This window comes from Gavia stellata, chromosome 5 (assembly GCF_030936135.1).
Source record: "Gavia stellata isolate bGavSte3 chromosome 5, bGavSte3.hap2, whole genome shotgun sequence".
Taxonomy (NCBI): domain Eukaryota; kingdom Metazoa; phylum Chordata; class Aves; order Gaviiformes; family Gaviidae; genus Gavia; species Gavia stellata.
Window position 1 is genome coordinate 31,372,209 of NC_082598.1, and position 12,852 is coordinate 31,385,060.

The 12,852-nt window shown below is 40.7% G+C and overlaps 1 protein-coding gene across 1 annotated transcript; it reads left to right on the top strand.

Moving 5' to 3' along the window:
* Positions 1-6,124: 6,124 nt before the first annotated feature.
* On the top strand, positions 6,125-12,306 carry EXOC1L (exocyst complex component 1 like). The gene is made up of 3 exons (XM_059818244.1): positions 6,125-6,245; positions 10,045-10,175; positions 12,043-12,306. The coding sequence occupies exons 1-3, from the start codon at positions 6,125-6,127 to the stop codon at positions 12,304-12,306; spliced, it is 516 nt and encodes a 171-aa protein (XP_059674227.1).
* Positions 12,307-12,852: the final 546 nt, after the last annotated feature.

Here is a 12,852-nt window from a genome sequence, read left to right on the forward strand (position 1 = left end):
GCTGAATCCATCATGCCAGGATTTTATGCTGTTAATTAAATATGGCTCCAATTTGTCAATGCATTATGATGTGCTTTGCTGAACAGGAACCTAAATTCTTATCATACCAGTTAACTTTCTTAAGGCCCTAATTTTTAGCTCATATATGTGTAAAATTCAACACATGTAAATTCTTCATAGAAGAGTTGGATACTTCCTACTTATGTGTTATGTTTCAAAATATGCTTCCAAATTTCATACATAAAACAGCATCTGATTACTATTCTATGAAGAACGAGTATGCATTTTCTATTGAAAGCAAAGCTTTGGATGGGATGTGGCATCATTTATCCAAATGGATGGTCACAATTACATTTTGAGGATGATAAACCGTAGTGCTCAGTATAAACTTAACAAATTTGAGCTTCAGTTAATTAAAATCTCAGATAAACTCTTTAATCTAATTTCTTCCAAGAAAAGAAAACATCCTTTTTAAAACCGAGTAATTACATCATACCATTAAAGAAACCAATCATGTTTGGGTTTTAGTGTTCCTTACCGGAACTGATGAGATCTTGAGTCATCCTCTGTTTGAGCATCCATATATCCTGAGGCTGGTAGAGGACTCTTTTAATGGGATCCCAAATGGAATTCAGGAGAAAAGTAATTCTACAAAAACACTGTAACTAACTGATGTCTTCCCCAGCATATATTTCTATGCTTCTACTTTAAAACCGAGTGACTCAAGCCATACCTCACTGAATAGCACTTCTGCATGAAACACTGTTATCTCTGCTGCTTCAAACAGTTTTCAGTACAACTTAACTAGTTTTATGCTTCACTACACAGGGATCTAATTTTATTGGCATAGCTATCAAAACATTTTAATAACTAGCCATAACAAGGAGCCAGATCATCTATAAATGTCTGTGGGAAAAGAGATCTGAGAAAAGTAAATCATTAGTAACAAGAGGGAGAAAAACAGGTGATGATCATTCAGAATTAGTTTTCTGAAGTCAGCTTTGGAAACCTCTCTATACAACCAGCTCATCATAGAATGTTTTTCATGATTTCTAGTTTATACTGTAAAATCTCATCTGTGATGTTAAAAAAGTGGTCTGGAGCCCTAAAGCTGTGTAGAATACTTACAGGCAATAAACTAAGTGTTAACAGAGAAAAGCATGCCTGGCTGAAACCTCAGACAGAAACAACAGCTACAGCAAAGTAAAGTCTAATATAAATAAGATGGTAAATTATGTTTTTCAACCTACAGGGAACCTTTGCAGCTCTGAGAGATTATTCGGAATGTTGTATTTTCCTTCCTTCTTCTTATTTCGTAACATTGTCAAGCAAGGAGCAATGAAAAAGATGCTTCCAGCGAACACTGCTTTGTAAGGGTGTGCTTCTTGACGGGCATTTGAAAGAGAGATCAAATGTACATCCTCTGGAGGGCTTCAACATGCAGAACACAGTGAAGTCTCACCTAAACATGGTGACTGTTCTGCTGTTCCAGTAATGACTGCTCTGAAGCCCACCAAAATCAAAGGAAAACTGGTTATTGACTTAATGGGTTTTGGATCAAGCCCCAAGTAATCAGTTACATGTATATACTAATGCACATCAGTAGATCCAAAGGAGTATAGGGACCCACCATAAATATTGTTTCTAAAGCTGGTGAATTGATTTTTACCAGAACAGTGTGACTGAGAAACAATAAAGATTAGAAAGATTTATGCTTTTAGGACCTGCTACTACATCTATTAATGTCCTGGGTACAGTGAGGAAAACTGTATTTGGACACGGGAAAACTTTGCAGGGAAAAGTCAGGAAACAAAAAGGAACAGAAGTAATTAATATTTGGCAGAAAGGTCTAAGACACTCCCCTGGTGACTACTTCATGTTGTAAAGGGTTCCTTTGTAGACCACTGTGAGCCTGGGGTAGAGGGTGTGCAGCTTTCACAAACATCTGTAATTCATCTGTCTGGACAGTTATGGGTAAATCCAAGTTAAATTTGGATTTAAATTTGTTTATGGTACTGATAAGAAGGAGTTTAATTTGTTCTGGTTTATGTCTATATGACACACATTCACGGGCGGGTTTAGCTGAGGTAGGCATGGCCGGCCGGGGTGTTGGATGCCAGAAGGCGACGTTCTTCCCAGACCACGGTTAGTATGTCCTTGCTGGCTGGGTAAGTTACTGCCCAACTATTGGCTTTCAGTTATGAACTGTTCGGATTTGGGCTTACAGTATTTCAGCTAAGGTGGATCTGAAATCTCTTCGCTCAAAACATCCACTCAGCTTCTAGGAAACTGTTTCTTTTTCTATCCAGCAATAATAATACCAGCAAGAAGAAATATTAAAGGGGAAGCTCATAATGGGAGGTTTTGAGTGGGATTAAATTTCGAGTGACCTGGAGAGTTTCAAATTGCAAACCACCAGGATTTCCTATCATAGCTGTGAATTGTGTATGCTTCTTTTCCACTGAAAGCATGCTTACACATGTATACCAGTGCCTACCTGCTCTCAGTTAAACTCTAGCTTTGTACATGAAAGATGTGTTATTTTTTGCATGAGTCATCTAAAATGGTATGTTGCAGAAGAAGAAAGAAGAAAGAACAGTTACAATATTGGAAGGAAAGCAGCAGGGAGAACAGAATCAGAGCAAGGAAACAGACAACAGAGGAACTTGTAAGTAGCCAAGAAGCTCTGGGTAGGCACTGCAGATGCTCTTTACCCACTGCAAGAATCATCCTTCAAAATTTTTAATATACTGACAATCAAGCAAGGAGACATAAAAATTAGCTTTATGCATGCTCTAAAGAAAGAAGATTCTAAAGCCTACCAAGCCTTATTTCCAGTCCACCCAAGTCAGCAAAGTAGTAGAGAAACAAAGGGGAAGAAAATGATTTTGTGAGTCACCTCCAAAATATGATGGTCATTTCTCCCCACTGAATTCTAAGAATGGAGAAAAGACTATGAAGTGTAGGGTAGATATGAGAAAAAGATACATATTTATGGGCACTATCCAAAACACTACAGGCAGTCCTGATATCAGCTGCATCAAAACTGTCCTGCTGCGTTCTAATAGAGGATGGGTGGATAAAGAATCAAAAGAATGAAGAGCAATAGTGAGTTACAAATTTTTCTGTTTCTTATTGAAACATTCAACATTAAAATCACCATTGTACCTTTCTACATATATACTCAGAGTGGTTGTTTAATGTAGCATTTGAGAATGCATTAACGGATATTGCAGAAGTAATTTAATCTCTATAATACTTTTTGAAATATAATTTGATTTAAGAGGAAGAATGAAGTAAATAGTTACATCACAGGGTAGGATCTTTTGAGCACTATCTGCATACACAACAGCTCAGAAATAAATCCAGAGGAATCTTTTACCAAAGTCTATATAGCAGTCTTCTTTTTTTGGACAGCTGCATCTAACAGTTAGAAATGTTACATATTTATTTATTTACATACATATTTATTTACATACAAAATTATTACATATGTTATCAAAAACTTTTGCTCCTTTCCCAAAGGATTTCTAAATATGAAAACTGTAATTGATCTGTGCCTCTCTGCTTTAAGAGTACATGGTTCGGGACATAATATGCAAACATTTATCAAAGTGTTTGCCATGAACCTCACATGTACCCAGCATGCACAACAGATGCTAAAGTCAGTATACAGACAATGCTCTTTCCATACAGTGAAATCTAAGTAGGCATGGACACTAGAAGGTAGGAGGTAGGGGAGCAGCTGTACATTTGTTAGTACTGCTGAGATAGCAGCTACACAGCCCTAAAAGCCCACCTAACGCCCAGTCACGGCTTTCGATGTAAAGCCCAGTTAACGTACAAATTTCTACTAGCCGTGTACTACTGACCAGAGTGGCACAATATTAACATGCAAGAAAAGACAAAAAGTTTAAGAGTATTAATGTATCAAATTATATCAAACCTCAAAACACTCATGTGAAAACTGAGGCAGAATGACTTACAGTTTGATAAAACTATGAAAAATAAAAATCTAAGTCAAGAAAGACCAGAGCTCCACACCACTATTGTCTCAGCTCCATCACTTCCAAGATGCCAGCGACGCTTCACCCACCACCTAGGCAGTTTCTCCAGTATCAGCTGAATCTTTCACAAGGGAAAAACCGATGGAAAAATCTTCCAGAGCTGAAGGTGTTTTTCTGAGGGTATTTTTGTCTGTACATTTGTTGCTTCAAAACTGCACAAAAATATTCAAGCATCTGAGATGCAACATGAGCTACTGACTGGCTGAGTCAGAACCAGCTTCCTAATGAGGACTCTGGCACCGAGTATGAACACTGAAACCTCCAACCATGACACCATCAACACTGGTGGTGATGAACTGAAGTCTGGGGCACAAGGACCCTCAGCAAGGCCTTGGCATTTCTGCCAAAGGGTGGCAGAAAAAGAGGAGGGACCGTGAGCTGCGAGCCAATTTGTACATCACTCCCATATTCAAGGCATGGCGGTCACCGAGGTTGTGGGCAGGCATCTGGGCATCCCTGAGCCTCAGCTATCTGGTGGAAGGTCTCCATACCAAGGCACTTTCCTGACATGCAGTTGTCTTGGTTTGGAAGGGAGCATTGTGCTCTTTTCCTAAAATAAGCCTTTAGAGGTAAGAGATGAAATTTGTCCTTAAGCCCTGTACTAATAAAATATATCCAAAACCTGAAGCTTAGAGTAACTTTACTCTCCCAAAGCAGGGATGCAAATTAATCTATAGATTTAAGATTCACAACTGTGTTTCCAAACACATGGGACCAAAAGGAAGCAGAGTACATCAAAATCTAGTTTCTTGTCAATCCCTTTCCCACTCATCTAGCCAATATGCTTACTATCTGTAGGAGAGGATGATTCTCCCTGATTTTACATCATCATTTTACTCGATTCTATGTTGCTTCACATCAGCAAAGCACCATGTAGACCTATGGCACTAAATTATTCCAATAATATTGTCAAAAAACTTTTTTTTTTTAAATCCTTAGATTTTTTACCTCACCTTCTAAATCTTCACTTGAGCACTCAGTTTTATTCTAAGGTTGTATTCCTTTCTAAGTTACACTGAGACTGTAAGAATGAAAACCCAGTAAAGTATTTAGACATAGTAAGCCTGAGCGTAAGAATCGGAAGAGCGCATTCAACTTCTATAAGCAGCCACGAATGAGTCCAAAGGGAAAACTCTAACACAGGCTACTGCAGATACTGAAATTAGAAGAGCACTTGTCTCCAGGAACTTTTCCCACACACCTGCAGAGTGGCGGGAGCAGCCAGAATTTCTGCAAATACTCACGTCTGATGTATCAGGCCCCTCACATAAGTAAGCACACTAGGGATGGTAGTTTCCTTTGGTCCCCAGGCTGCACCAGCCCTCTGAGGACTCCTGTTGCGTGGAGGTGAGTTCACTTTCTGTTTATAAAGAGAGGCATAAGGTAACTTTCCCCTTAACCCTGTTAAGAGCCATAAAGCTGTTAGTGTAGTAACAGTAGTAACAGCCGTGAGGCTATGTAATTCCTTTTGCAAGGAATTGCGCTTTTCTATTGACTCTTTTATCTACTGATAAAAGGAATTGCTCTAACTGACTACTCTGTTTTTTTTGTAAACTCCCTTTAGCGTGACTACTTTAGCGTGTTCCCTCGCTCTTTCTCTTCTCCTCCGGCAGGGAGGCAGCCCAGGCGGGCGCCCCGACGGCGTCTCCGCCCCGCCGCGGCCTCACTCCGGCCCCGCGCGGTCCCGGCATCGGCGGGGCAGCAGAGCCCGCACCGGCCCTCTGCGGCGGCAGCGTCCCCCCGGGACCCCGCCGTTAGAGGGAGGGAGGGAGGGAGCGAGGGCGGGCAGATCCGCAGCCCGGCCCCTCCCCGCGCCGGCGGCCGGAGCCTTAACGGCGGCTGGCCCCAGCGGCGCAGGGGGCTGGGCGCGGGGCAGCGGGACCCCGCGGGGGCCGCTGCTAGCGATGCCTCCCCCGCGCCCGGGGGCCCCGCGCGGCTGGGGGGCAGCCTCCGCCGCGGTGCCCCGCGGGCGCCCGGCGCGGCGCGGCGGCTGCGGGGCGCGGGGGGCCGGTACCCGCCGCTGAGCGGCTCCGCGGGGCGCGGGCGCGGGGGGGGCCATGTCCTCGCTGGTGAAGGAAGACCTGGCGAAGAGGCTGTTCGGCCCCCGGCGGGCGAGGCTGCACGAGTTCATCGAGGTGGAGGGCTCGGGCGCCGAGCGCTGCTACCTGTGCGCCGCAGGTACCGGGGCAGCCCGCCGGGCGGGGGTGCGGGCGCCTGGGCGTGCAGGAGTGGGCGTGCGAGGGGAGGTGAGCGTGGGTGCCCAGGGATGGCAGCGCGTGGGCGCGGGTGGGTGCGTGGGGGTGCGAGGGTGCGCGTACCTGGGTGTGCGAGGGAGCCGGGCCGGGGCCCACCGCCCGCCGGGGCCGCGGCCGGGGCCGGTGGCGGCGCGGCCGCGGGGAGCGCCTCGGCGCGGGACGGCTGCAGCCCCGGGCCCGCCCCGCCGCCCGCAGCTCCCCGGCACGGCACGAAACCCGTCTGGCTGTCCCGCACTGCCAGCAGCCTGCATGCAGGGACGGCGTTTTCTCCCATTTCTGATTCGTACGGGCTTCAGCTTTCACATCAGCGCAGAAAAGTGGCACTTCCAACACAACTGCTGAAAGTGTTCAGGACGTGGCAGTGCTGTGAGTGCCTGATCTGCTTTTAAAAGAGCAATACCTTACCATAGTTCTAATTAGGTTTTCCGTTAAGAAAGCATAGCAATACGACGTTAACATTGCAGGAAACATTTGTCATTTTTAGAGCTTTTGCGCTACCCCTTCTCTTGGTCTGATGTCCTACATATAGTCCCAATTACTTTGGGAACAATAAACTAGACTTGCGGTTTAAATAAATACACATTTGAGTTAGTAATTAGCATGAACTGTGAGTAAAACAAGATTGCTGTGAGCGACAATTATCTGGCTCTTTACTAAATTTGATTTCAAGTGTATGTTTCATAACGTTTTTAGAACAAGGTTTCAGAAAATCTTGGGTTTGTGGTTTTTTTTTTTATTTCACAACACTGAAAGATACTTAAAAAGAGAAATGCTGTCATCTGTAAGTAGTTTAGGTTGAAGTGAATGCTTCCTTCAGTCTGTTTCCTTGTCAGGTTCCAAATACGTGTAACAGGTAGAAATAATCGATGTACTTGAGACATAGATTGGGTTAACATCCAATATGGGATGATGTCAACCATATTCTGTGATCATCATCTTTCTAAACATCTGAAGTCTTTTAGAATATTTAAGTTGTTTTACAGATTACTGGAAATACAGAGCAAGCTATGTTCCCTGCGCTCATGTAATTTTACTAGAACAGGCTTTGTATTTTAGAACTGTAAAAATAGTTTTAAGAAATGGATTCCTGAATGTCATAGAGCTTCTAAATGTAAAGCAATACCAACATGATTCATAGTTTATAAAGCTATCTGGTAGAAGTATGTTTAATTGCATGTGGTAGATCTAAACAGTTCACTGTTATGAAACATCCCAAGAGGAGAAATAACATTATGCACCTTCAAAATCTTTACTAAAACCTTCTTTTTAAGGTAGAGGAGAACAAGCCATTAAAGAAAGCCTCTAATCAGATTAACTGATTGGAAGTCTCTGAAGATGTAAAGGAAAATTTATGTAGAGTATTAAGAGCGGGATCTCTCCAGTATCCAATATTAAACCCTCTTAATATATTCAGGCATAGTCAAGTACGTGGTGAGTAGAGTGGAAATCTGATTCTGAAAGATGGGTTGCATCTGGCTGCCAGCAGCTACTGTAATCTGCTGTGATTTGGTAGGAGCAAAACACATTATCTAAAATCTTATCCCTGCAATGCAACCTCAGTATATTACTGCTGATTTCGAAATACCATAACAAAAAAAAATAATAAAATCAGTCAAACTACAGGCAAAACTTTAGAAAACTATGCCTTTTGAAATCTGTATTTCAACAAAATCTTGGTGTCGATAACTGAACAATCTTATTTTTGTGCCATGTGCCAATATTATTTCTCTTCCTTTTCACAACAGCAAGTCCCAGTTCTTTCATGAAGGCAGTAAGATCCTTTCACTAAATGCTTTATAAAGCCTAGAAGAACATAAAGCTGAAATGCAACCACATTCAGGGATTTTCACAACCCTGCATTGGTATGCCTGAGAAGAACGGTAGGGATAGCATCGTATTATCCAACAGAGACTCTGAAAAAGGTGTTTAGTCCATGGAAGACTTTAAGAAATAGTTGTGCTCTATGAAGGCATTGCCATAGCTGTGCCCTCCCCAAGAAAAGCTTTTAGAGTTTAATAGAATGAAATGGTAGATCTGAGCTCATGTTCTATATAAAAAATTAATTTTTTTAACTCTGTCAACTGAGTGCAAGAACATGTAATATCTAAAATACAGGAAAAGTAAAGGAAGATTTTTTTTTTTTAATTTTTAGTTGAAAATATTCTGCCTAAGTTTCACCACTGGGCAGGACGTGGTTTCGTTATTCCTAACACATCCGTGCTCTGTCCTTATGCCATAGGTTTTCTGTTCCTACATGAGGGGTAGAGAAGTGGCAGCATGTGGGACCTGGGGGCCCATAGGACATCCCCTTGCATTTCTGACAGGACTTTTGGGGTTGGGTTTGTTGCCTTTTGTTTTAACCCTTGAGGGAGGCAACATATTCCCTCACAAACAAGCAAACAAACAAAATGGGGAAACTGAGAGTATGTAGAGAACTTTCTATTAGACTTCCTATCAAATGAAAACCATTGTAACTTCTCTGTAGAAGATAATACAGTGGTGGTCCTTTGGTTAAAAATCATTGAGCAACCATGACTGATAGGACCAGAAAAAAAAGCAACAGTGATTTGTATTTTCCAGCAGGCTGTTTGGGAAGCTATAGGCTGCTATAGGCTAAGAGAAATTATAATCAATTCATGTATTTTCCACTATTTTTCTTAGCAATAGAAAGGTGGCATATCTCCAACATATATCCTTTGTTTGTCTTTATTTTAATAACCATTTTCTTATAAAGAGGTGAGAAGTAAGAGATGTTTTAACAGGAATAAGGTAAAATTAGTCAGGTTTCACAATTGGTTTTCAAAAGTTCTGGCAGCATTTACAAATAAAAGAATTTTGCTCCTGCATCTGTAGCCTCGTGATATGATGCCAGAATGCTCCTGCCAGATGTAGGTGACATCTCGCCCTTACCTTAGGCTACGGGTTAGCTTGGGGAAGTGGCCTGCCCTGCAGCCATTATGCCGTATGTGCAGGAGGTTGTTCAGGCTTCAGTGCTTTTCACGCTCATTAGTGTGTGTGTTACATAGATCCAATCTCCTACACAGCACTCAATGTAATCAATTAATAATGGTAGTTATTGCAAAGAATGTCTTTGTGCTCTTTTTACTCTCATTTCCTGCCCAAGTCAGAAAATAGTAATTTCTACAAAGATAGCACTGGGTAACTTGAAGCTGTAAGAAATATTTTTAATGTTATTTTTGTTAAGTGGCCTACTTACATATTTTATAGGGAAATAAGAGGTTTGCTTTAAAAAATTAATGGTTTCATAAGAGAACTTCATCCACAGAATGGAAAGTATAGCACAAGTCATGTAAATACAGAGCCTTGGTAGCGGTTTTGCAATTTTCTGACTCCAGCACCCCAAAAGATTCCTTCTCGAAGTAGGATAAGTGGATTAACCACACAGATCCAGTGTCAGAATTAGGCTTTCACTGCACTGCTAGTGAATTCGGATGAAAGGCTTTTGCACAGACAAGATTCTCTTTTCACAGGACGGGTAAGGTAAATGCTAAATCTACTAAAAGCTGACAGATTTCATAGACCGACAACATGGTGCTATTCCTACTACCTGGGCAAAATAAAACTATCAAGTCCAGTATAGCCCTATACAGCCCCCTGTCATCATTTAAGTTATTATCTAAAATGTAGTTTGATTAAGTCTTTTATTATTGGAACTTTTGGGAAGTATTTACTTGCATATCTAAACTATTTTTTTCTTGCAGTGACTAAAAGTGAAGAAGTAGAAATATGTATGGTTAAACACTGGCGAGTAGATCGAGAGGAGAAATACGAAATAGTTGAAGAGTGGTTTTTGAAAGATCTGGAGATGATTGATGGAAAAGAAGCAGATACTGTAAGTGTTATGTATTATTAAATACATTTATCAGAGTATACTTTTCTTGTGTTGCAATTTGGGATACAAGTATTAAAACGCAATTAAAATGCGCTACCTGAAAAAGAAAGTTACGTAAAAACCAAAATAAATCAAACCTCTGAGGAATTTTGGTTTTATCACATGTGAGAGGCTCCACATAGCATTTGCACTGTTGCGGAGGAGGAGGAAAGAGAGATTTTCTTGTTTGTTGTAATCTTCTTCATCTCTCTGGTTGAGATCTGAGGGAGAAGCTGGATGTTTTCTAATTTGTTCATCATAACTGGGAATAAAAGTTCTCCACCTGCAGCTCCCAGTGTAAACTGGAGTTAATCCCATAGATTTTAACGTGTATTTGAAAAAAAAAAATTGTTAAAAATTTTTATGCAGACTGTGACCCTGTCATTTGAATGTATTAACCTGTTCTCTGTGTGACAGTCAATGTGTAAAATATCATGCAAGCGCATTGTGTGGTGCACCAGCTCACGAAATTGTGCCTCTTTCACATAGCTTAATCTCACATTACTTGGATCAATTAAATATTTGTGTATTTGTGTGTGTAAATATAAAACAGCTTTGGCTAGATCTGGCTGACCTTACTGCTAAAAAAGTCCTAATCTCTCAGATACAACTTCAGAAGGGTAAAATGAGGCTGCAGTAGTACCATACAGAACAACACCAAAAGTAGAATTAAATCCTATTTTAAAAAACCTAAAAGAATATGCCGAGGAGAATATCTTACTGCATGTATGAGAAGACATTATAACAGTTGTCCGTGCATAATAAATGTAGTCCAGATAGAAATGACTTTCCCTTTGAAAGTGCTTTCAAAAGAACATAAAATAGAATTCAGATTACATTATCCTAGTGAAAAAGAAATCAAGAGCCCACAAGAAAGGTTTCAGAGCCTTGTTCCAAGGAAGATGACTAACTGTGGTTGTTCTCATTCTGTCCTGTGCACATCGCCCTCAAGTCTAAAACTAGGAACCTGGGAGACGGAGGAGGTGAGCTCAGCTTCAGAGTATCCCTGCACCCTGTGAACTCTTTACAGTTTAGGTCAGAGGGGAAAAAAAGCCAAAACTAATAATCCTTTACATCCCCTCCCCAAGTTATCTTGCTTCTGGAGATGTTCCCATCCCTTCCTCAGCCAAGGCAGCCAGAGGATTTCCTTATCACTTGCCTGCATGAATTTACTTTAGCTTTTTTCTGAAGTGTTGTGCTAAAATATCTTTCAGAGATGATTCAGCTTTCCACAACTGGGGTGATCAAAATCTGTCTTATTTTTGGTTAAAGAAAAGCCTAAATGAACCTCAAACTCATAATTATAGGGTGATTAACACTGCTATAAATATTCATAATAGTCATTCATATCCATCAAATTTAACAGAATTTAGCTGCTGCTGCTACGGTTAATTGTGCCAAGAGCCAGAAAGCACAGAGAATTACAGTTGAGGCAGGAAGGGCAATCAATATTCTTCTTCTGACAGGCATATATAGTTATTGTCCAAGGCAAGTGCTTTTCATATAGTGTGTTTTAGGCAACATGACAAATTGGTTCATTTCAAAACAAGATTGTATAATCCCAATAAAGTACAGCATATTGCTTGGCCAAACTCTGAAAGTTTTACTCAGACAAAACTCCTACGGGCAAAGAATTGCAGCTGATTATAAACTGCTACTTTGTAACGTTTTAAAAGACCCCTTAGTATGAATAGCAGAAATACGCGAAGTCCTTTAGAGTCCATCAAACTGAGAAAAAGTCCTGAAGGTAGCTGGGCAGAGAGCAACAAATTACCGTTCTAACATCTGTAATGTGTGTAATAATTTTATTCTCTCTCCATTTTTTTAGGATAATCCATATTTTGATATGTACTTCCACAAAGTCTACAATCTGGAAGCATATAGTTGTGCATCTAAATATACCTTTGCTCGAACGCTAAACAAACTGAATGAAATGTACCTTAAGAAGGACTTGAAGATTGTGAACTTTGATGACACCTACCTAAATGATGATTCAATCTGGTCATCCAACAATAGGGATTGCTTAGTACTTATGAGGATATGCTTCTACGCTTCCAACCTTTTATGTCTCTCCCTGTGTCCTTTGTCCTAAAGATGCATTTTCTAACACTAAGGGGACTGGTTGACTTTCACTGACCAGCATTTCATAAATCATCTGATCAAAAAGATAGTAAATGATATGCAGTATCTGCTTTTAAATTTTACATATAATTAAAAAATGGAATGTACTTTTTACATAAATGATTGACCATTAATTTATATATATTAGGGGGGCCTCGCTGGCAAATACTTACAAATATATGAGACTTTCAACATAGGACCAGTAATTCTCATGGTCAGTGGTGACTGCTTATGTAAGTAGAGTTCAGCATTTGCTCATATGTTCATGGAGGTATAAATTATCTTTCATTAATAGCTGGAAATATTTTTAAAGCATTAAGGGCATTAGCATATCCTGGAAGTAGAAAAAAGAAAGCAACCAAATGAGGTCTGTATGAGAATGATGCACATTTCCATTTTCAAATGTGTTGAAATATAGAACTCAGTTAAAGAGATCACACCTACATCAATACAAGAATCAAACCCTCATCCTGGTGAATCGGAGTTTTGCATTCAGGTACCACAGGACCAACTTTTC